General features: G+C 37.7%; 2 protein-coding genes across 5 annotated transcripts in view; one reads left to right on the forward strand and one right to left on the reverse strand.

The window, feature by feature from the left end:
• Window positions 1-22,827, forward strand: part of LOC110800292 (uncharacterized) — a 29,739-nt gene extending 6,912 nt beyond the window's left edge. For 3 of the 4 annotated variants that reach the window (XM_056835205.1, XM_022005601.2, XM_056835204.1), the window contains 8 exons: window positions 15,883-16,183; window positions 18,397-18,841; window positions 18,957-19,195; window positions 19,308-19,511; window positions 19,589-19,681; window positions 19,773-19,889; window positions 19,971-20,369; window positions 22,568-22,827. In XM_056835205.1, the coding sequence (XP_056691183.1) occupies window positions 18,640-18,841; window positions 18,957-19,195; window positions 19,308-19,511; window positions 19,589-19,681; window positions 19,773-19,826 (792 nt within the window). In that variant the 5' untranslated portion in view covers window positions 15,883-16,183; window positions 18,397-18,639 and the 3' untranslated portion in view covers window positions 19,827-19,889; window positions 19,971-20,369; window positions 22,568-22,827. Of the gene's footprint in view, window positions 1-15,138; window positions 15,751-15,882; window positions 16,184-18,396; window positions 18,842-18,956; window positions 19,196-19,307; window positions 19,512-19,588; window positions 19,682-19,772; window positions 19,890-19,970; window positions 20,370-22,567 lie in introns of those variants that run through there. The other variant, XM_056835203.1, reaches the window with a different exon arrangement.
• On the reverse strand, window positions 9,754-11,493 carry LOC110800447 (uncharacterized). The gene is made up of 2 exons (XM_056832644.1): window positions 10,973-11,493; window positions 9,754-10,831 (listed from the first exon to the last, which is right to left on the reverse strand). The coding sequence occupies exons 1-2, from the start codon at window positions 11,491-11,493 to the stop codon at window positions 9,754-9,756; spliced, it is 1,599 nt and encodes a 532-aa protein (XP_056688622.1).
• Window positions 22,828-24,331: the final 1,504 nt, after the last annotated feature.

Consider the following 24,331-nt stretch of genomic DNA (forward strand, 5'->3'; position numbering starts at 1 on the left):
ATATCGTCAAATTGAAGGGACTCATCATTTAATACTAAACCAAGATTAAACGGAATATGAAAATGCATTTCATATATGATAAATGTTCAACCCCAATGTTTTACAACCATGGGCCTCAAACCCATCTTCTAAAACAGTTCATGGAATTTCAAAGCTATGCTTGATTTCCAGTGCTACAATGTAAGTGTTGCTTCTCACTTGTTGCATAGGTTTAGTTATCATGCTTTGCCAATCTTAATATCCTTTTCATCGAATGTTCTTCGAGATAGATGATAAGATCTTTTGAGTATGTTTATTTTGTGATCTAGTCTTTCTCGCTACAATGGTGGTTCTACGCATTTCTCAATGAAGAACCATCAAGTTAGCAGACCTTTTTCTTGCTTCAAGAGTGGTTCTACGCATTTTTCAATGAAGAACCATCAAGCCAGCAGATAGGTGATCTTCCCAAGTTCAGTGAAGAACTCTTTAACATAAACAACCCTGTTTTATTGCTTCTTAGGCAATAAGTACTTTTACTTCAACTGTTTAGGTTGCTAGTGATGCTTTGTTTGGATTTGCTTATCCAAGCAGTTCACAGATATGTGGAAGACTTTCCAGCTGTATCTTAGAACATAGAAATTAATATTTTAATTTCCCACGCAACAAGGCATGGTCTCCAATCCATGTTGCCATTTCGAAACACGATGCTCTTTAGCTCGTCCTTGTCAATGGTTAACTCCAAAGGGTCTTGCTTGATCTTTTGCCAGTGTTTATGCGTGTAGCATCAATATTTAGCATATCTTTATTTCCTTGAATCAAGAACTATTCCTATGTACCTTTTCAAGTACCATAAGTGTTCTTGATCTCAATCTAGTTGATCTTCACTTAGATCAATAGAGATTGGTATATGTTCGTCATGCCTAAAGTCATACGATACATTTTTGGCGATCCTCATATTATATCATACATGATAAATTCTTTTGCAGAATAATTCTCAATTGAATTCTATTCATGTAACTTTAGCTCATTCAATTTCAGTAGATACTGAATCCAGCTAAATTCTTTGACATATAATATAGGTTAAGAATCTCACTTAGATCCTTTGATGTTTTAACTTAGGAAATGCTTATACATAGTTCAAACATTCTTTTGCTTAGATTTATTCACATGGGTCGAATATCTCCAATGGAGTATTTCGTGTTTGATTTAGTAAATGCCATTACTTAATCCAAAACAATATTATAAGATCTTTGTAAATAGATCTTAGTACCCAGTATGTACTAAGTTTCGCCTTGGTCCATCATTGATGAATAATCTCAAATCTAAGTATTTAGCATTTGAATGTTATTTCACAATAGAGAGATATGTGTGTGATACACATAGGACCAATTAAGTTTTATGTACTCCCACTAAACTTCTTATATATCTATAAGAATCATGTACATTTTATGAAACTAAAATACTTATTAGCTTCACTAAAATACATTTCTAATTCCCAATTGCTTGCTTAAATCTGTACTTAGATTTTATAAACTAGCTTTTCTTTTCAAGCATTTATTTGGATCCACAAATCCTATGACATAGCATGTACATAGTTTCTTCCAACATTTGACTGAGGAAGATGTTTTGTCATCCAATTGCCATATGTACCAATATGCAATCATTGCTTGAATTATAGACTTAAGCATTACGATTTTGCATGAGGTTTCAACACAATCCACATCGTGAATTTGCTTGTAACCTTTAGCAACTAATCTAGCTTTGTGTGTGAACACAATTTCATATTTGATGGTTTTTATCCTTAAAACAAACTTTGCAACCAATAGGTGTGAAACTATTCTTGCAAATCAACAAAATTTCAATTTTGTCATGAAAACATTGAGTATGTTTTATGGTCTCTAACCATTTAAAACATTTGAGTCTATATATGGCCTCTAACCATTTTAGGGAATCTAGGTTTCGTCATAGCTTTCTTACAAGTCACAAACTCATTAATCTACATGATAATAGTTTGACTGCAAGTTGTAGGTTTCTTCACTATCTAATAGAAGAATTGCATAGTTTCAGTGACCTGAACTCCATGTTTCTTCACTATCTAATAGAATAATCTCATAGTTTCAGTGACTTGAACTCTATGCCTACAAGGGTATAGAACATCAAACAACAGAATGTCAATAGCCACTTAAAAGTCCTTTGAATATTCTGTTCTCCTTGAAGCACTTGTAAAGTCTTCTAAGAGATGTCTATTCTTTAAATCCACTTCTAAAGTCCTTAAAGAATACGTGTTCGGATTTTCTAAAGAACTTCGAAAAGCCTCCGGAATGTCCGTTTATGTTTGTTGTTCGCCTCGAAGACTTTCGAGGTCTATTTTCTCCCACTTGTCATTTTGGAAACGAATCTCCAAAAGGATATCATTTCGAGCAAACAAACATTATGTTCTCAAAAATTCGTGGTAGAAACAATACCCTTGTGTCTCATTTGAATAAATCACAATGAAACATATATCTATACTTGGGCCTTAGTTTGTTGAATAACAAACACTAAGCTCCCACTGAGTTTAGCAACTCTCTAGATATATATTATCGAAAAGATATTCTGAAATTTCTTTTCTATAGCTTTGATGAATTTAGTTTAGTTTGGTGGTAGTTGAGCATTTTGTTTTAGAAATTAAAGGAAAAGTCTTTATGATCCATCATTGATCGAATCAAGTACTAATCGACTTCGATCATTCCAACTTAGATATGCCATATCTTATGGAGCTAGATTGTGAATTTTACTACACAATCATTGATGATCATTCTTGATTTAAGTAATCATCAACATGATCTAACCTAGATCTTTATGATTTCTTACCAAGTGGGATTTATACTTCTGAATCTTTGAACTAGCCAAACAGATTCAAACTTATATCACATTGAGTAAATAAACCTATATTCACTCAAATCTGTGTGAAATAATAAAGTCATAAAACCTTTCTTTAGCTTTGAACTCTATTGTCTAGGTGTTCTAACAATAGTTCATATCTTTTGTTACTTTCAATAAGTAAGACTAGTCGTCTTAAATTGATCTAGAAATCAATGAACTTTCAAAAGTCCATCAAAATAGAGCTTTTGAATGTTAAATTGTTGATATGGTCTAAGCAACAATGCCAAAGATTAGTGGAACTCAAATCAAGGGGTTGATTTGAACCTAGTAAAGTTCTTTAAAGAGTTGTTTGTTTTAATCAAGCATATTGACTCAACCTGTAATTGACCATTTCATTCAAATAAACAAACAAACATTGTTTTTGTTTTTCTTGAATGTGAGTCTTTCTGTGTTTGAAAACAGAAATTTAGGTATGTTGATTATGGAACAAAATAGCCATTAAGTTCCAGCCTTTGAAAGGACTTAAAACAAACTAGATGACCCTACAACTAATGTAGCATTGCCATGCTTCATTTCCCACTTGTAGGTCATTAGTGTATCCTAGCTTCCATTGTTTGAGTTATTACCGAAGTAAGAACCTCAAGCGGTATATGATACCAAGGAAGTTTGATTGCTAGGTCACTTCTCTTTAAACATAAACTTATAGGTAGAAACGGAATCGTAAATTCCTTTCATTTGTTCCTCGTTTTCCTATTTCTTGTACCCTTTCTTATAGTCTTAAGAATTGATTTCTTTAGTGTTGACTTTTATACTTTGTTAGACATGTCCAATGTCACCAACAAGGTTTTTACCATTTTAATTTATGTTGAATATTTTGCTTCAACTAGATGATCTTACCAGAAGCTTCTAAAGTTCTCTAAGCATCGATCTATTCGAATGTCTAGGGACTAGACTCATTCGAGAATTAAATGGACAAAGATGTTTAGGTTGTTAACCATTGGTAAAGCTGAGCGTTTAAGCTCAATGCTTTATGATCTCAAAACTACAGTGTATTTTGAATTCACAAGCACCAATTGGTTTGCCATTCGATTTTGATACTCGAAAACAACCATAAAAGTCGCTATAAGAAACGTACATTTTAAATTGCTCATTTTCTCTCATTTCCGTGAATCGTTCTTGGATTCACTACCAATCGAGGAAATTTACTGTTACCTTTCTAAAAGGATTTATTGCAGTGCAAGATATTTAATTATAAACAATAATTAAAACATACATTGAGGCATGCAAATTCTAAACATTTATCATGAATAATAACTTGAAAATTAAAGCAATCATGCAACAAGTCATTAGCATTTTATTCGAGTTATGTGTTCCGGCAGGTGTGAATAAAATGATTCCAAGACCCTAAAACCATTGAAGAATTAAGCACAGTTTGTCGACTCAATTCTAAAACAATTTAGGTAAGCAAAAGCCTTTTGCTAATAGTCTAGAAACTACTCTTGGTTGATAGGTACGTCTAAGAACTTATTATGTAAACCTATCGATTTTGCCACGACATAAAAGGACTCCTTACTTATATCGTTGAGTTTCACCAAAACTAACGTGTACTCACAATTATTTGTGTACCTTGCCCCTTTAGGACCAATAAGTAACACCTCGCTGAGCGAAAACTATTACTAGATTGATGTAAAGGATATCCAAGCAAGTGTATATTTTGGCATGGCACCTTTTAACTCAATTTTTAAGTTTGGAACTTAAGGCTCTTACTATGTTGGTTAGATTTTAAGTGAACTAAAATCCTTAATCATGCAACATAATCAAGCTTTTGATCTCATGCATTTTAAGACATATTTAAAAGCAATAAATAACTTAAAACATGCATAAGATAAATGTGATCTAGTATGGCCCGACTTCATCTTGAAGCTTTAACTTCAAAGTCCGTCTTGAAAATCTCCGTGGGAGGCACCATTTTCTTCAAATAGAATAAGCTATAATTAAAACTAATTACAACTATTTGATGGTACGCAGACCATATTTGAATTGAAAAACAACTTTGGTACTTTAGACCAATTACATTCAAATTAATGGTACGCAGACCATATTTTCTATTATATTTGGGCCATACTAGTCACTTCATAACCTGCAAAACAGTACATATACAATATATACCATTCACCCATTCATTATCATGAATGGCCCACATAGCTGGTTAGTAAAACACATTATGCATCACATAAACATTTGCAGCAATTAATCAAGGGCACCAATAATCTACAAATTATTCAGTCCTTATCAATTCTAATCAAGTTGTTTTAACCTAAAGGATTTGTAGACCTAATCAAGAGTTTATGACTAAAAGTGCTCCCACTTAAACCAATAAATTCATATGCTTTACTAATTTTAAACATAAAAATGTATTTCTAGTCTAACCGGAAACATACAAATTTAATTAAAATTTAAAGCTCATATAAATTTATAATTGAATCCAAAAAGTTTAATTTAATTTCAGTCGTATTTAAATTAATTCATGATTTTAATTTTAGTAAAATAATTAGAATAAATAAAAATTTATTATAATTACAATATTCAAAATTAAAATCCATGAAAATAATTTAAATTATTAATTTTAAAATTAATTAAAATTACGTAAACTGAAAATTTCAAATTAAAATTTCAAAACGATCTAATCGCAACGCAACAACTCCACGCATCGCATGCCCATGGGCCACACGCACACAGCCATGCTGGCCATGTGCGCGCAGCCCATGCGCTGCCTCGCATCGCTGCTGCTCACCATCGCAAGGCATCACGCGAGCTGGTGCTCGCTGCGCGCGCCAGCGCTCGACGCACGAGCATGCTGCCGCAACCCATCGCTGGGCGCAGCGCTCGTCGCACGCACAACAAGCACTCGCACGCCATCGCTGGGCGCAGCGCTGGGCGCAGCGCTCGTCGCACGCACAACAAGCACTCGCAGCGCGCGAGCGATCGATGCTTGGCGCAGCACTCGTGGCACGCGAGCTTACGCTCGCTGCGCGCGAGGCTCCGCACGCTTGCGCGAGGCAGTGCGCGCTGTGGCGCAGCTCGCTTGCTGCCCACACGCGACTGCTCGTGCCTTGCTCTCGCCCTCGCCCATTCGCCCATTGCACACAACCCACGACACAAGGCAGGGCTGCTGCCTTGTGCTCGTGCACCATGGCCTTGCTCATTGCATTCGTACCGCATGGGCGACGAGCTCCCTTGCTCGTCGTCACATGCCCGCACTATACAACACCCCTTAAGGGTAACACGTAGCGTGCATTGCTTTGTGCGTGCAAGTTATATGAGCGAATCGCATAAAAATTTAAAATTTATATTCAAAATTAATGACAAATTAATAATTAATATTAATTTCATAATTTTAGGGCGAAAAATCGAAAATTTATTATTCAATTGATTTCCGATTAACATGGATTCAAGTCTAGGTCATAAAAAATTAAAATTTAACATAAATTTACAATTTTTATGGTGGTTTTTAATCATAGGTATCTAATTAAATTATAACTAATTATGAAAATCAAATTAATTCCAAATTATTCCAATTTTCAACAAATTAATCATAATTACAAATTAGATTGCATAATTAACAAGGCTAGGCATTCAAACTTGTTAAACATATACAGTAGGTCAATCAAAAATTCAAGATTTATCAACAAGAATCGCAAATATTTAATTTATCATCTTAAATTTACGAAATTTTGCATTCGAAAAACTAAAACCTTCGAAAAGTCATAGTTAGGCTTCGAATTTGAGAATTCTGGGTTCGGCCGAAAAAAAAAAAATTATCAAAATTTTAGAATGCCTTTTACATGCGGATTTGACACAAAAATCACTCGATTTGGATGAGTAACGAAGAAACTGCCGAAAAACTGCGTACGTATAATTAAATAAACGCAATTTGCAATTAATTAACAATTACGAAAATTAATCACCCCTTTTAATTCTTGCAAATTTGTAATATTTAACCATGTTCATGCAATTTAGATTATGAAAATAATAAGAGGCTCTGATACCACTGTTAGGTTATGATACATATGACAATTCAAAAATCATGCGGAAAAACCATAAAGCCAGGAAAGCATATTATTTACACATAATCATTTAGCATAGTTTAGATGCATACTCTTTGTTGCGTGCCTTTCCTAGCTGCGCCCGAACCGAACAAGAACAAGTCTTTAGGACTCCAAGTGTCGTCCCTCCGTAGATAGTCCACAGCACGTCCGGATCCGCCTTAAGCTTGACCAACTAGGATCGCCCTTAAGGTACTTAGAATTTTCGGCACTTATAGGCTATTGTATGACTGAATTTTTGCTCTCAAAAATCACTTTGAATACTTGAATACTCTCTGTAAATATGTGACCATAGGCACCTATTTATAGAGTTATGGAAAAGGATTTGGAATCCTATTAGGATACTAATTTATTTAATTATAATCCTACTAGGACTCTAATTAAATAAAATAAATCTTTTAGGTTTAGATTTAATCATATGACAAATCCCGGTAGCCTTAGGATTCGAGTAACACACTTCGAGTGATACGCTAGCACCGCACGTAGGCCTTGCGGCCCACGCACAGCGCCAGCCCACTCGTCGCAGCCTCGCGCGCGCGCCAAGGCCATTGCTGGGCCTGGCCTTGCGCTGGACCGGGCGTGGCTTTGCAGCGTGTTTTTGGGCGCTTGGGCTTGCTGAGCGTAGGCCTAGCTTCGTGCTGGGCCTTCGTCTAGCAAGTCTCGTCCGATGCTAATTCGTACGACGCGCTTCTGATTAAATTCCCGATTCCGGAATTTATTTCCGATAGGAAAAATATTTAATATTTCCGATTCCGGAATTAATTTCCGTTTCGAACAAATATTTAATATTTCCGTTTCCCGAATTATTTTCCGATTCCGATAATATTTCCGATTCTGACAATATTTCCGTTTCCGGCAATATTTCTGATTCCGGCAATATTTCCATTTCCGATAATATTTTCCGATACGTACCATGTTTCCGTTTCCGGCAACATCTACGACTTGGATAATATTTATATTTCCGATACGATCCATATTTCCGTTTCCGGCAATATCATCGTTTCCAGAGTATTCATTTCTTGCCTGTGACGATCTCAGCTCCCACTGAAACCAAGATCCGTCGATTCCGAATATCCATAGATGGAGTATTTAATGCCATTAAATACTTGATCCGTTTACGTACTATTTGTGTGACCCTACGGGTTCAGTCAAGAGTAAGCTGTGGATTAATATCATTAATTCCACTTGAACTGAAGCGGCCTCTAGCTAGGCATTCAGCTCACTTGATCTCACTGAATTATTAACTTGTTAATTAATACTGAACCGCATTTATTAGACTTAACATTGAATGCATACTTGGACCAAGGGCATTATTTCCTTCAAGGAGGACGCCCAGAACTATGAGAAGAAGTTGTTGGAGCATGAGGAGAGGCTAGCCGTGCTATGAAAGGAGTATTCCTCGGTCTCGGAGCGAGTGACCAATTTCTCCTCCAAAGTGGACGCCTTGGAGAATAAGCTCAAGGCTACCCAGCATGAGATTGAGGCCGTGCATGGGGAAGCCGCTAGCTCTTTCAAGCTTGGAGAAGAATCCATTCTGGAGAATGCTCGGCGGGCATGGGATCAGTCTATGGATGGCAAAGACTTCTCCTGGTTTAAGTGTCGCATCTCCTACCAGATGGTCGTCTCGAAAGCTAGACGCCTTGGCCTGGATCCCTCTGAGTTGTTTTAGCGAGGGGGAAGATGAGGACGTGGAGGAGGAGGAAGTGAATTCCCTTGAAGACCAGGATGTTCAATCCGGGAGCTCCACCGCCCCTCATCCATAGATGGTCTTTGTTTAATTGGTTTGGATGGCGCCGTGGGCGCTTGTAATAACTTAGATGCCTTTTGGCATTTATTTATTTTGGGTTTGTTGCGCCTTGTGCGCATGTATGAATATTTTGTGCCTCCTGTGCACTTGTTTTTTATTCCATTTCAATTTATTATAGATTTCTTAGGAACCCTCTTTTTGGTCCATTGGTGGACGGTTACCCCTGTGTTTTAGGTGATCAGCCTAATTTGGGGCGCTAATCTAGGCCACTTCTCAGGTCGTCAACCGATTAGTCTTTTTGAGACGCCTTCCAAGGAGAAGGTATCATATTGAGTGTCTGCTCTTGTTGAGTCTTACTTTACGCTTTTTTACGTCTTTGTTAGTACATGCCACTTTTCAGGCCGTCATTTATTTAGTCACTAGTGACGCTGTCGCTTAGGGCTCGTTTAAGGTGGGGGTTCTTCACCCCTTGGCGTCTTGAGTGGCTTTATTGAGCCATGTGTTCATCACATAAGGAAATATTGTCTTTACTATTTTACTAAGTAGCAAAACTAAATTCACCGCTTTGTAGGCAGGCATTTACAGGCCGTTTTGTGGGCTCTAGCACGATTGTTAGGCCGTTTAGTAGGCTCAAGTTACATAAGTTATCCTAATGATATTCTATTTTTAGCCACTTTTTTCTATCTTGACTGGTTATGTCTTGGCTGGTTTATTCTCATTGGTGGCAGGCAGTTCTTCCTCATGCTTTCTCTTGCTTCTGGCTTCGACCAAATCTTTCTTCCATGCTGACGGGTTGAGGGTTGTGAGGTAACAGTTTCTTGCTTGCTGTTGGTCTCCATGTATAGTCCCTATCGCCCCATCATCACCTACAAACTTCAAGAGCATAAGATGGGTGACGACTACAGCTTTAATCTTGTTCAGGGTGGGTTGTCCCAAGATGACATTGTATGATGTCAAGTCCTTGACAATTATAAAGTTCACTTCCATCTTCCGTCCATCTTTTCTATCCCCAATCCGAACCGGCAAGGTGATGACGCCTACGAGGTGTATAATACTTCATCCAAAACCAATGATGGTATAGTGTATGCTCTCTATGGTTTTAGGGTCGTGTGCTAGGCGGCTGAGGCATTCCATGATCATTATGTCAGATGAGCTCCCAGTGTCTATCAGGATGCGCTTCACCCTCATATTGGAGATTTTGAACTCGACCACAAGAGGATCATCATGCGGAGTGGCTACTCGTCCACCATCCGACTCACATATCTCGATTCGTGGGAATGGGTCCACAGGTGACTTCCCTGACAGCATTACCTGCCCTAGACGACGAGCATAGTCTTTCTGCCCCCTCATGGTGGGTCCTCTAGCAGCTGGTCCCCCAGATATGATGGCTACAAATCCCCCTTCGCTGTGGTTTCCCTCTGTAGGTGAGACGTGTGACTTGTTCTTTTTGTACTGGTTCTTTCCAGAGCCGTGAGCATTTCTCTGTAAGTAGTTCTTGAGGTGTCCTTTGGAGGCTAGGCCGTCTAGAGCTCTCTTCAAGCTTCTACAGTTCTTGGTGTCATGCCCTATATCTTCATGGAACTGGCAATACACCTTAGGGTCTCGACTCTCAGCAGGAGACTTCATGGGAAAAGGTCGTTCAAGGTCAAACCTGGTTCCGACGTCTTTCAGTATCGTGAGGAGATCTGTGTTGTACTCGAAATATTCTCTTTCTTGTGGACGTTCTCTCTTGTGTCCAGGAGAGTTGGTACCATGCTCTTTTGAAAGAGCCCAAGTACCATTTACTCGTGGGGTTTTTCGGTCTATTTTGTCTTTCTTCCCTGAGGAATCTGTTGCTTCTCCAGTCCTTCCATCTTTTAACGCGCAGCATATTTCTTTTACATGGATAAATGCTTCAGCCTCGTCCAAAACTTCGGCCATAGTCCGCACACTTTCCTTGACTAGGTCAAACTTGAAGGATCCTTTCTTCAATCCCCTGATAAAATTATCGAAGGAGACGCCATCGGGTAAGTCTGGGATCTGCCCGGCCTCTAGGTTGAAACGTTTCACATAGCTTCTTAGTGATTCATCTTTCCCTTGTTGAATTCGTCCCAAGTGCATACTTGTTTTCCTTTCTTCCTTGTGTGCCATGAACCTGGTGGAGAACAGGGTTTGCAGCTCGTTGAAAGAGGCAATTGACCCTAGGGGCAGTCGCTCAAACCATTTGGACGCTACCCCTTTAAGAGTGGCAGGGAAGTATTTGCACCAAGTGGCTTCATTGGTTCCTTGAACATACATGTGGTGACGGTATGCAACTAGGTGCATGTATGGATCGGTGGTACCGTCATAGGCTTCAATGGTAGGAGTTTTTACCTTGGGCTCTTTCGGGGCATTCATGATATCCTCGGAGAAAGGAGTACTCATGTGCCTTAGCGTCAGATTATTAAACCCTTCTTGGATGTGGTAAGTTGGTTCACGGCGGCTGGAGAGCAGGCGGGGACGCAGGCTTACCCTGTTAGGTGTCATCTGGGTCTGTCCTCGAGTAGAGGGGTAAAATGACGAATCTTCCATTACGGGGGTGGACCTAGTGTCTGATAGTTCAGATTCAGCTTCATAGTATTCTTGACGCCTCGTGGAGGGCCGTAAGATGGCCGATGGGTTTCCCCTAGATGGTGGTCGCGTGGCTTGGTCCCTCCGAGGCAGGAAAACTTGAAGGCCCCGGTCAATCTCCGAGCGCTCAGGCACAGGGCTGATTCCACGGCTAGCCTGTGGACGGGAGCTTTCTCCGGCTCTCCATACATTGGATCTAAGTGGCATTCTGTTTATCCAATTGACGCCTAGACTGAGGGGCCTCTGCGGGGCCGTCCTTTCAGTACTGTAGATTAGCATGTTTTTTTCGAATTTCATCCTGCAATGTGGTACTCATCTACTGTCGAAAGATTTGATTCATTTTCTGTTGGAATCCTGCTAAGATCTCGCGTCGCGATCCCACTGAAACTGGCAAATCCAAATTCTCATCCAGCACGGCATCTCGGACGCTGGGGCTTAGATGGCCACCTGGCGGAGATACTTCCAGGATTGGTTCTTCCTCTACGACCACCTCAGCTTCCTGCACCCGACATGTTGTGTTTCCTGCATTTGCGATTCGATTGGCTTCTTCTATATGACGCTGACTCCTTTCCCGAGGCCGTCTCTCTTCTTCCTCACCAGTATACTCTCTGTCAGAGTGCGGTTAGGCCATGATACTATACCTCCCCACAGAAGGCGCCAAATGTTGTGGGATCTTTTACGGTGATGACGTGTCACGCGTTCCTCGGAGGAATCAAGTATGAGCTGGCACGAACCTCTGGCAACTAGCAAAACAAGAATATTCCCGTAGGAAAATTCCCTCTAGTGCTTAAGTAAGTATAAGCTAGAGAGAGAAGTAATTTGTAGAGAGAAAGAAGAGTAAAGATAGTTTTTGGTTGGTGGGAATGAATTGATTTCCCTTCTACCTAGGGATCTGCACTATTTATAGTGCTAGGGTTTCTTGGGAATTGATCCCTCATAGTTGCATGATTGGATGCTTTGCAAGATCGGGACACGTGTCCTCCATATTGGAGACTTGATTTAGATCTGGTGGGCCTCTTAAGCGTTTGGGCTTTTTAGAGTATAGCGGGTCAGGATCTTCCTGAGCAAATGGGTCTCATGACCTACTGATGGATCTTAGACCTGGATGTGTATGTGATTTTATGAGACAATTCGTGGTATGCCTGTTGGTGGGCCTTTGGGCCTTCTTTCTGGGTTTTAATAGTACAACCAGGTGGCGTTCTCTAGACCACATCAGTTACCATAATTCTTTTTCTTGTGCTTTTTATTAGAGTTAACACACTTAATTATTACCTTGAGGAAATGGATAATGGAACTAAGGAGTGATGGATGGCTGCCAAATAGAGTGAAGAATATGAACGAGGAGTAAACGAATATATTAAAAGGGCTTTTTCTGCCAAGTCCGAAGGAAACCAAATTTGTTGTCCATGTGGTAGTTGTCATTATCATTATTGGTGTCATGAAAAAGTTATGAGAGATCACCTAGTTTGCAATGGTTTTGTGCCAAGAGCGGACAAGTTGCCAGAATTAGGGATCCACTTTGAAAGAGAAATACCTACTTGCAATGCTGATGAACAGTTGAACCAAGATGATTTGGATGATGATCTAGTAGGGTTGTTACATGATGCACGTGATGCTTTTAGAGAGGGGCCGAATGATGAGGCAAAAATTTTTTTCCAGTTACTTGAAGGAGGTCATGAGGAATTGTATACCGGGAGCAACACGCATTAAAAACTTTCCTTTATGATCTGACTATTTATCATAAAGTGTGATCATAAGTTGACCAATGGTACGTATGCTGATATAGCAGACCTTGTAAGGGAGGCGTTCCCTGATGCAAAATTGCCCAAGTCTTTTAATGAAGCGAAGAGTGCTTTAAAGGTGTTGGGGTTGAATTATACTAAGATGGATGCATGCCCCAATGATTGCATGTTGTACTGGGAAGAGCATGCAAATGCCACAAGTTGCCATGTTTGTGATATGCCTAGATGGAAGTCGAATGATACAGAGAACGGCACACCACTTGAAAATGGAAAAGTCCATAGGATTCCCAAAAAGATCCTTAGGTACTTTCGAATAAAAAGAAGGTTGCAAAGGCTATTTATGTGCCAAGAGACTACAAGCTACATGACATGACATGCTAGTGGGCGAGAAAATGATCATCTTTTACATCACCCAGTAGACGGAAAAGCTTGGAAGGAGTTTGATTCTTTGTATCCAAAGTTTGCCGAGGATCCGCGCAATGTGAGGTTGGGGCTAGCTACTGATGGATTTAGTCCATTTAATTCAATGAGCATTGCACATAGTACATGGCCAGTTATATTGATCAATTATAACTTGCCTCCATGGATGATTATGAAGCCAGAGTTTTTTATGTTAGCTTTACTTATCCCTGGCCCTTCTTCCCCTGATAATGATATTGACATTTATTTGCAGCCACTAATAAAGGATGCAAAGGAATTGTGGGAGTTTGGTTTGGAAACTTATGATTCTTCAAGAAATCAAAGGTTTGACATGCGTGCAGCTTTGATGACCACCGTTAGTGATTTTCCATCTTATGCAATGTTGTTTGGGTGGAGCACAAAAGGATATTTTGCATGCCCTGATTGTCACTATGACACTGATTATGAGAAATTGCATTTTAGAAACAAGAATTGTTATATGGCAACTCGTAGATTTCTTGATCCAGCTCACCCTTGGCGTTATAATAAGAGGAACTTTGACGGAGTGATTGAGGAAAGAAGTGAGCCTATTCCTTTGAAAGGAACCGATGTTGAGTATATGTTGCGTGATTTTCCAAATGAATTTGGAAAGAAGCAAAAGAAAAAGAGGGGTGATGAGGATGATCCAGTTCCATGGAGAAAGATATCCATACTTTTTTAGTTGCCATATTGGAAGCATTGTTCCAATCGTCATAATCTCGATGTAATGCATATTGAGAAAAATGTGTTTGATAATGTTCTTGGGACATTATTAGACATACCTGGGAAGACTAGAGATCATGAAAGTGCTCGTCGAGATTTGGTAAAAATGAAAAGCATGCCGGAGCTTCAACCAAAGTTGGTAGATGGTAGCGAAGTATTCCAAAGATCTCTCTTCTGGATGTCATTGGAACAAAAACGCAAGTTCTGCCGAGTCATAAAAAATGCCAAGTTACCACAAGGCTATGCTTCTAATATTTCTCGATGTGTGCAAGTCGAAGATCGGAAAATCACAGGGTACAAGAGCCATTATGCTTATTTTATGATGAATTACTTGCTCCCTATTGCCGTGAAAACAACATTACCCAAAGATGTTGCTACACCGTTGATAAGACTTTGTGGTTTCTTGAAAGGCATATGGAGTAAAACTATTGATCCTCAACATCTCGATTGACTCCATTCTGAGATAGTTTAAGCAGTTTGCATGCTTGAGCGGATTTTTCCACCTGCCTTTTTTGACATAATGGTGCATTTACCTGTACATTTGGTGAAGCAAATTAAGTTGGGTGGACCTGTTAGTTCAAATTGTATGTATGGAATTGAGAGGTATCTTCATGAGTTAAAGTTGGATGTTCGAAACAAGGGTCGTCCAGAAGGCTCAATGGAAGAAGGTTACCAAGCTAAAGAATGTATTGTCTTCATTGCTAGACATTTGAAACGATCAAACATATCCACACATGATGTCAATGAGTGTCTTGTCTCACAATCATTTTTACCTATGATAGGACTTCCTATCAAAGGAAAGGGAAGGACCTCAAAGAAAAAGCATTGTGGACACATGATTGATCGAATGACATGGGCACAAGCACATCGTTATGTCTTATTCAACTGCAATTATGAGGACGTTGAGAGATACATAAAGTAAGATATTAAACCATAACACAATTTTTTCTATCCTTATGTTTTACATATAATATTATACAATTGTATATTGTTTGAAATATGTTCTTTTTTTTAATCACGGTGAACACAAGATGTGTGTAAGCAGTAAACGAAAGAGGAAATGGAATAGTGCACAAGACCATAACAAGGATTTTATCGATTGGTTTAGGGAAAAAGTTGAGTTGGAAGTTGAAGAAGGTCAAGAAATTATCTCGGACCATCTCATATGGTTATCTAAAGGACCTTCTTATGTGGCCAAAAAGCATATAGGTTACTCTGTTAATGGATATAGATTGGAGTCACTCTCACAGCAATAACACATAGCTTTGCGAGTTCCAAAGATCAAAATCCTGTAGTGGGAGACGTCAATTATTATGGTTCAATCCAAGACATTGTTGAGATATCTTATCATGGTCATTGTAGTGTTGTCTTATTTAAATGTGTGTGGTTTCACTCGGAAAAAGATGATGATGAGCTTATTATGGTTAATACGAATAAGAAAATTTCTGAGGGAGAGCCATTTATCTTAGCATCTCAAGCACATCAAGTATTTTTTGTAGAAAATTTAAATAAAGAGGGGTGGAGGTATGCTGTTCAAGTCCCTCCTAGAGAATGTCTAACGGTATTGAAATTACTTATTGTTTTTCATCATATTCTTATTTTTTTTTTATAATTCCTTTCATATATTGTTTTGACCTATATGTACATGCCTTTTTTTTTTTGACATTCTTTTTATGATTTTTCAAATTTGCAGATGAAAGCCAATAAGGCCAACTTTCCTAGTCCACACCATCAAGTTAGAGTTACAGATATGAAAGAATGCGGATGGAGAATTTGAAAATGAATGTAGACAGAATAACTGCTAAAAGTGCCGGGTTCTTAGCTAAGAAAATACTACAAGAAAAACTTCATGTTTCGGGTTTTCCAAATGGAAATGGCAATAACCTGGTGGAAGAATTAGATGATGAGTCAACATCTGAGTATGATGGAGGCTGTAACGTGGATGAAACTACTAGCAACACGAAAATTGAAAATTTCACCCGTCATAAAAAAAGGTAAAAAATTGGAACCACTCTTATTTTGCTGAAGTTTTAAATCTGCTGTCTATGCTGCTGACTGCTGTCTCCATATGTTGTTGTCCAATTCTGGATACTTGAAACTGGTATTAGACATAACATCAAAGATATTCTCATCATATGTTGCTTCACCTTTTTCTCTGCGTTCTTTATTCCATTTTCTAGCCCATTTCTGAAATAAATATGTGTTTACTCTCGATTCCTCAACATTAATTTCTAATGCTTCATATATTGTAAAAAAGGTATAGCTATAGCCAGAAACAGAACAGCTTACTGTAGTCATTGGTGTGACCTGACAACCATCTTTGATTGATTAACATGTTGAGTTTGTTCCCTGTATCCTGCTTATAATGAATGTATGATCTAGCTTCCATTACTCTTACATTTCACCTTCCTGGGATCAATGCTGGTTTATATCATTATTTTTTATGTAATCATGAATATACTTGGAAAACTTAATTTGTGGATATGCCAAAACTAATTTCATTATTTGATCTACTTGTTAGTGTTATATGTTTCCAGTCATGTTCTAAGAAAAACTCACTAAAATGTAAAAACTAAAAGGTTTTAAATGGAAGAATTAGTTTTGTGGGTGAAGCAATGGAGGGGTATTAGAAAAACCACATATCTTCAACCTAGAGGAATTAGGGAATCCTTCAACAAAGTTTCATCAATAACCATGACAGTTAGCGTAGATTCTGAGTCTCTGAGAGCTTCTGCTAGGCATTTTGCAGCTGTTGGTTTTCCACTGCATGGCTGCCCACAGATAACCACCAAAGCCATTGTTCAGAAACAGGGATTAGATCTTTGTAATCAACCACTGAAGATGGTCTTCCAATCACACCTCTCTGCTGCAGTATAAAGAGGAAATGTCAGAAAGACAAGCCACCTGATCTATCACAGTTTAGCTCAACTGCTTAGAGCAAAAAACAAAAATAAAAAAATTATCCATCTTATGTTCTTCCTTCTTCAATCTCCTCATAAGCTATTTCTTATTAAATCATTTGAATAATTTACCGAATCCCAATGAATAACCATTTAAATCCATCATAAAAAAATAATCGAATCATATGAAAACAAAGCTGAAATTTAAGTAGATATAAGCTGAATTTTAAGTAGATTGAGAGAAGGCCAAGATGAAACCTACTCACTACATTGCTGTTTGATGGATAAGGGTTTACTTAGGTAGCCTTTTTAATGGAATAAGCATCGAGGCTAGAGGCTTATACTATAAAGAACTGTTGTCAATTCCTCATTTCATAAGCACATGTGAACATGGACAACTAACATTTGCAAGCTAAAAATCCAATCTATCCTTACTTCTTCCTTCCTTTTGACGTCCCTGCGTATAAGATGAATACCTTCCTGATCCATTATGAGGTTTCCTGAACCAGGAAGGACCCTTACTAGATGGTTGGTCATCTTGGTCAAAATCAGATTGCCAGTCCTGTAAACAACCAAAATTGAAATATTAATCAGGAAATTACAATAACCAGTCCTAGCAGACAGCACAAATCTAGCTGATAGTTAGTAGCAAAGGAATACACATAAAAATTGCAAAGTGAACCACAATTAGAACCAGTATTTTCGGTCCTTATAATCAAAGCAAAGAAGCAAGAGAAACTTGGCATCCTACCCTCCTCGCCCTCACCTCCCAAAAAAGAAACAATAATCTGATTAGAATTCAGAAGTACACCAAAATGTTCCAAATAGATCTTAAAATGAGGGAGTGATGACCATAAACCATAAGAACTCACAACATTCTTGTCTTTAATTCCAGAAGACAAAATTAAACAATTCTGCAATCTAGCCACCTCTGCGGAGATGAAATAATATTTAAACTTGTAATGTCTTCTCACCAGTCACCATTTCTGATTCTCAAAGACTGTTGTAAGTCCCTTTCATGTGACAAATACAAATAAACCTAAATTAGGTTAACCTGAATTCAGTCACCAAGCTGCACAATACGGAGTATAATTTGTCTGAACTTGCTCACTATTAGTAAAATTGTTAGTAAACGCCTGCTTGTTTAGTTGCAATTAGCTTGCTTACTTTCTGTTTCTACTGCACTTTGGTGGCAACACTCAGCTTTGTAGTAACTGCTTATTCCTTTAGGTAAAAATACTTTATTTGCCAAAAAAAAAAACTTCACATGGATGCTGACTGTTGTATACCTGATCTTTATATTACAGGTTTTGGCTCAGTCCCCGACTATGGGTGATTTTGTGAAGAATAATAATACCAAACAGAAGCATCATCGGGGTAAGCAAGGTCGTGAAAATAACTCAACTAGCTCTGTTCAGAAGGTTCAAGAACAATATAGTTAGAAGAAGAAACAACCTTTCCAAAATCCAAGCTCTGATAAAGAGCAAGAGAAGCATGATGTTGTTAAGAAAAGGAAGCAAAAACAGAAGTCATATTGTTCTCCAAGTTCCATGACAAGGTATCTTGATCTTCGAAAAAAGCAATTAGAAAATAATGAAATGGTTGCAGCCGGTAATCCAATTCTGAATACTAAAACATCACCAATAAGAGCTGATAATGATGATGATGATGTACAACTGAATAATAATGATGCTGGATATGACCTTGGATTTAAATTAGAATTGGAGACAATAGCTGAAAACGAAAAGGAAGGTATGAGTTATCATTTACATTTGTGAAGTCATTTATAATTTATGAGTCAATTAGTAAACCTGTAACTTAGTAGCATACTGAATATATACTTGAATTAATATTTGAACTGAAACAGCTCCTAAGAAGAAGCATCGAGGGCCAACAAAGCTTACACAAGTTCATGCGCGTACAAGAGAAGAACACCAATATATTATTCTAAACTTGTTTGGCCAACCAGTAGGACCTACAAAGGAAATTGTTGAAGAGTTTAAGTTTTTCCTCGGAACTTTGGGGAAGGATTCTAAGCTTACGCCAATTAATTATGTCAATTTTCGAGATCTGCCCACACATGACAATATATGGGATTATGTTTTGGTATGTTGTAATATTATTGTTTTTCACAAGTTTGGTAGTGATATTCGTTGATATTTTTTGAAATATTATGACCTTCATATACTACTAATGGTCACTTTAATGATTGGTATAGGAAAAATATATAGTTCTTGAAGCCGGAAGAAAATATGCAATGGAGGCTGTCAATACAAGTTGGCGTAGTTATAAATGCAGATTTAAGAAGAATCATTTCTATGCATATGCCACTGATGAGTTAAGATGGGAGAATAAACCAGACACTATTTCGGTACCTCAGTTTCAAGACCTCTTGAATTACTGGAAATGTGAAAAAATTGAGGTATTTAATGAAATTTCCTTATATGTTCATGTAATAATGGGTCTTAGTAGTTGTAACTTATTGTTTTTATCTCATAGGAAGAAAGTAAGACCAACAGAGAAAATCGTTTGTTGTTAAATGATATGCACACGATGGGCCGTAAGGGGTTTGCAAATTTACGTAATGAATTGGTAACAACTTATTCTCATTTCTAATAAGTTTCATATATTTTGGTGCTGCGTGTTAGAGGTTACTTATATATGTTATTCTGCTTTTTAATAGCAAGAGCAGGATCCGGATAAGCAAGAACCTTCTCAAGCAAAGGTCTACAAATAATCAAGGAAAAGAGTTCCAGGGAGAACATACCTTACCAACCCTGAGAAAATCGAAGAGAATATTGTAAGTTAACAAGTTGCATTTTAACATATTTGCATAGTTTTGATAATATAGTAAGAGAATGACTTAAAGTTCCATAAATAGGCAAAAATAGATGCTTTAGAGTCCACCCAAGATGGAGAAGAAGGGAGCAACACCAAAGACCTTATCTCTGAAGTGATACAAGGTCCCAAAAGCAAAAGCAAAAGTTGCGTACCACATTACGGAAAATGTGTGACAAAGAGTGACTTGAAGAAAAAGGAAAAAAAACCAGGCTTCTTGATTCCGGAAGATTTCTTGCAGAGTATGAAAACAGAGTTGGTGCAGCAACTTGCACCCAACGTTTTGTCTATGATTGTATCTCAACTTCAAGTAGCTAATCCCGAGATAAATATAGTTATTCCTGATTTTTTGACTCCATCGACTCCAAAGGATGCTGCCAGTGCGCCGCGTGTCATTGAGAAAAATGGGCAGTCTAGTGGGACAAGTAGGACAATTAACCAGGTAAAATATTTGTTTTGGCCCTATATTATGTTGCATTGTCTCATTATTTAGCACTTCTTGATTTAGAAGAGAAATTACAGACTATGTATAGTAGTGTTTACTATGAGATGTATTGCATGATGTAGTATCAGTTTAGGGGATGGAGACATTGTGTGTTGGTAGATTCTTTTTTCGAGTGGCAACATAGGGTATTCAGCATGTCATTGAATTATAATATGGGAGAGAGCTTCAGAAGTTTGTATCGGTGGTGATTGTGTTTGCCTTTTTCAGCATGCCGAGGAGAGCTTTTATGTCAATTTGGTAGAATGTGGGGTTAGTTGGTGAAGAACCAGTAGGTAACTCGAAGTATTAGGAAGAGTTTGTCTATAACAATATTTTTACGCCTTTGAACTTGCTCTGTTACTGTAAATACGACTTGCACACAGGTAGATTTGGTGAATGATGGAACTGGTTTCAACTGATGGTACAATGCACACAGATAGTATTAGTTTTCTATCGGCTAAACTATGTTGGAACTTGTTTCAACTGATGTCCAAACAGGAATGAGGACAGAAGTCAAACATTCTTGCTCAAAACATTCTTGATCAGGTAGGACTAGGATCTGCCCATCTAGTGAAACATGGTCTTCAAAAGAAATGAGACGCTGGGATATATATAGTTGATTGAACTCCTTCCCTTGCATATTAGAGAAATAGTTCAACCTTAAACACAATAACTGTAGTGAATATTAGGAACACTTCCAATTGTACTATATGTAAACATTGTTTAGCTGTGATTTAAATTTCCATGGTACTTGGAACTAGATTTAGAGAATATGCATCACCCCCCCCCCCCCCCCTCCCCCCAAAAAGATCTCAGTGGTTAATTAATTGGGTTTTTCAGTGAAGAATAGTGCCACCTAATCCCATATGAAACAAGCCAAAGTCCCAAAACAGTGAAGAATAATCATCACATCAACTAGTAGTTTTATTTATGATCTTCCAAAAGCATATTGGGTCACTGGACTCACTACTCTTTCCTATTTATCCTTACATTATGCTCTGTACACACTGAAGACCACACATGCAGATGAAATGGGTTTTGTGCTTAATTTATAATGGTTTTACTGGATTATCAATCAAAGGAGTTCCTAGTTTCTACTGATCAAACATGTGTCTGATTTACAGTCAATTGCAGACGAGGGAGAGGGAAAGCAAACTTCTTTCAGCATTCAACTGTTCTATTACTGAAAAACAAAAAACACAGATTTACACAAAATAACAATAGTGCTTACAATGCTTAGGTCTGCAAACAATCAGATTAAGAAAAACTTAAGTTCAATGACCACATATTTTGGCTTTCGGCTAAGAATCTTCAGTCTCTCAGTCCTGATTCCATATTCAAATACCAAAAAAATAACAGTTTGATGTTTGTAATCATTATAACTATTTCTACTTTCCCTTACGAATTCCTTCACCATCACCCCCCAGCCTCCTCAATACTTCCCTCACAACTATGAACTTTTTTTACTACTTTATTTTTATTTGTATATTTCCCATCACAGGTTATGTTTTCTGTCTATTATAAACACTTCGTATACTTCCCATCACAGGGTATGTTTTATGTGGATTAAACAACCTATGTTCTTATACTCCGTAGTCTAATAGTCTGTACTTCTCATATCCTGCGAATAATATGCTCTATATGACTCTTATTCTGGCCTCCCTCTTTTGAAATACAATTATGGTAGTTTTTTTAGTTTATGCAGTTTTATATTTTGGACTTCAGTTATCATGTGTGCTTAATTTAACCATACTGTTACAGAACCAACGCAATCAATGATCTCAAACTAAGAGGTTGACAAATTCATTCCAATTTTTGTATCCACATGATTTGTAGTATTCAATCTGAACACTTTGGACATAAGTGTTTTGGACTGCATTTTGTAAGGCTTGAAGTTTTGTTTATCAGAAGTCAAACATTCTTGCTCTGTTTTCTGCTTTGCTTTCTTTGCTTTCTATTTGTTTTGGTTGTTCACTAATTAACAGGAAAAAGATTTCTTTGCTTTCTGTCAGCTTCACCCTTATTATTACAATCTTGCTTCGTTTTTTGAGAATTATTATTCATCTTTGATCTTCTAATTACCCCAAGTTCAACACTTTTTGGATTTAAACTTGTACCATCTTTAATTTGTGCCCATTCGTGATTTAAACTTGCAGGAGCATGGTGAGCTAAATGGAGAAGAAATGTAGATCTGACAATGAGACGGTCGAGGCTCTTGTTTGTTTTAGGCCATTTTGGGATTTCTAGTAACGTTGAATTTGTTTCTATGGATTTTAATTTTATGTACTTTTGTCATTAAAAACACTAAATTAATTAGTGAACAACTATTTTGTAATGCATGTGTCCTATATGGGCACTAATATATATTGTAATATTACTCTTTAAGTTAATGAAAATCTTTTGTTATTGGCCTCTATTCTTAAATTATTATTATTATTGTTGTTATTATTATTACTATTATTATTATTATTATTATTATTATTATTATTATTATTATTATGAACCGTTGCATTAGGTGTCCAAAAGTTTTTTTTGACAAAAAATTACAGTTGCATTAGGGAAGGGTCGTTGCATTATTTCATTAAGCCATTGTAGGTACCCGTCGCATTAGCTAAAATTACCCGTCGCATTAGCTAAATAACTAATGCGACAACCCATATGAGGCCCGTCGCATTAGATGGAAATCTAATGCAACGGTATCAATTTACCGTCGCATCAGGTAAATGAACGTCGCATTAGACCTGATGCAACGCCACCGGATGCAAGGGTCATTTGCCGTCGCATTAGGTCTAATGCAACGGATTTTCATGCCTACTGCAACAATTTTAGGCGTTGCATCTGACTAGAAATGTAGTAGTGGTTGACATTTTGTTCGCCTTCATAATCTGTGCATATATATAATTTTTTTACAAGTAAAGAAACTAGGTTAACCTCAATGAGGGGGTCAATCTTAAAAGTTATTGCACTAAATATTTGATGTACATTGCTTCTTTCAAATTTTCTCCTCACATATATGCACATATAAAGGAGAATATAAGAGGGTGCACCTTAAATGTGTTGGGCCAACCTAACTCATCATTATAAAAAATGATGAGGGAGGGAGAAAAAATAAAAACCGAAAACCATAACAACAAGTTAGAATACGAGCTTCCTTGTGGCCCCAAGTAATCCGATACTTAATTGGCCTTTCTGTAGCAGCTAGCGAAGAAAAAAAAAAGAATCGAAGTATTGAATTTGTTACACCCCATCGTGGCTACCACACTCTGATTCCTTCTCTATTCAATAATTTGTACATCAATTTATGCATTTGTTTTTTCCAAAAGCGAGGTCCATGCATAGATTGTACGTGGTCTTACTAAATTATCAATGTGAATGTGATAACTATTCTTGCCTTGTATTTCTCACTAAATGTGTGTTATATATTACATCTCTAAGCTACGGGCTTTTAGGTTAAATACATCAACTATAATTATAACCTTTAAGCCCAAGTATAATATATAAATCCTCATACCTCCCCTCAAGTTAGAGCATGAAAATCACAAATGCCCAACTTGCGAAGTAAGTAAAGAAATTGACACTTGCCTAAAGCCTTTGTGAAAATGTCGGCAAGCTGAATATCATTAGAGACACGAGTAGGAGTAATAATGCCCTCTTGAATAGCATCCTGCACCTAATGGCAATTAATCTCAATATGCTTAGTATATTCATGAAAAACAGAATTTTGAGCAATGTGGAGAGCGGACTTTCTATCATAAACCAAGGGCATGGCGCGGGGATGTGCAACACCAAGACTGGATAGCAACGCCTTTAGCCATTTCAACTCATGTAATGGTCGCCATAACACGATATTCAGCCTCTGCAGGTGAGCGAGAGACGGTAAGTTGCTTCTTGGTTTTCCAGGACACGGGAGAACAACCAAG

The sequence above is a fragment of the Spinacia oleracea genome, chromosome 1 (assembly GCF_020520425.1).
Source record: "Spinacia oleracea cultivar Varoflay chromosome 1, BTI_SOV_V1, whole genome shotgun sequence".
NCBI classification, from domain to species: Eukaryota; Viridiplantae; Streptophyta; class Magnoliopsida; order Caryophyllales; family Amaranthaceae; genus Spinacia; species Spinacia oleracea.

Excerpts from the sequence above, each read along its gene's own strand:
- LOC110800447 (XM_056832644.1), bottom strand. The coding sequence starts at position 11,493 with ATGCCACTTAGATCCAATGTATGGAGAGCCGGAGAAAGCTCCCGTCCA. Across the intron at positions 10,832-10,972 it reads GTTGCATACCGTCACCACAT|GTTCATGGCACACAAGGAAG; the intron begins GTATGTTCAAGG and ends GTTCTCCACCAG.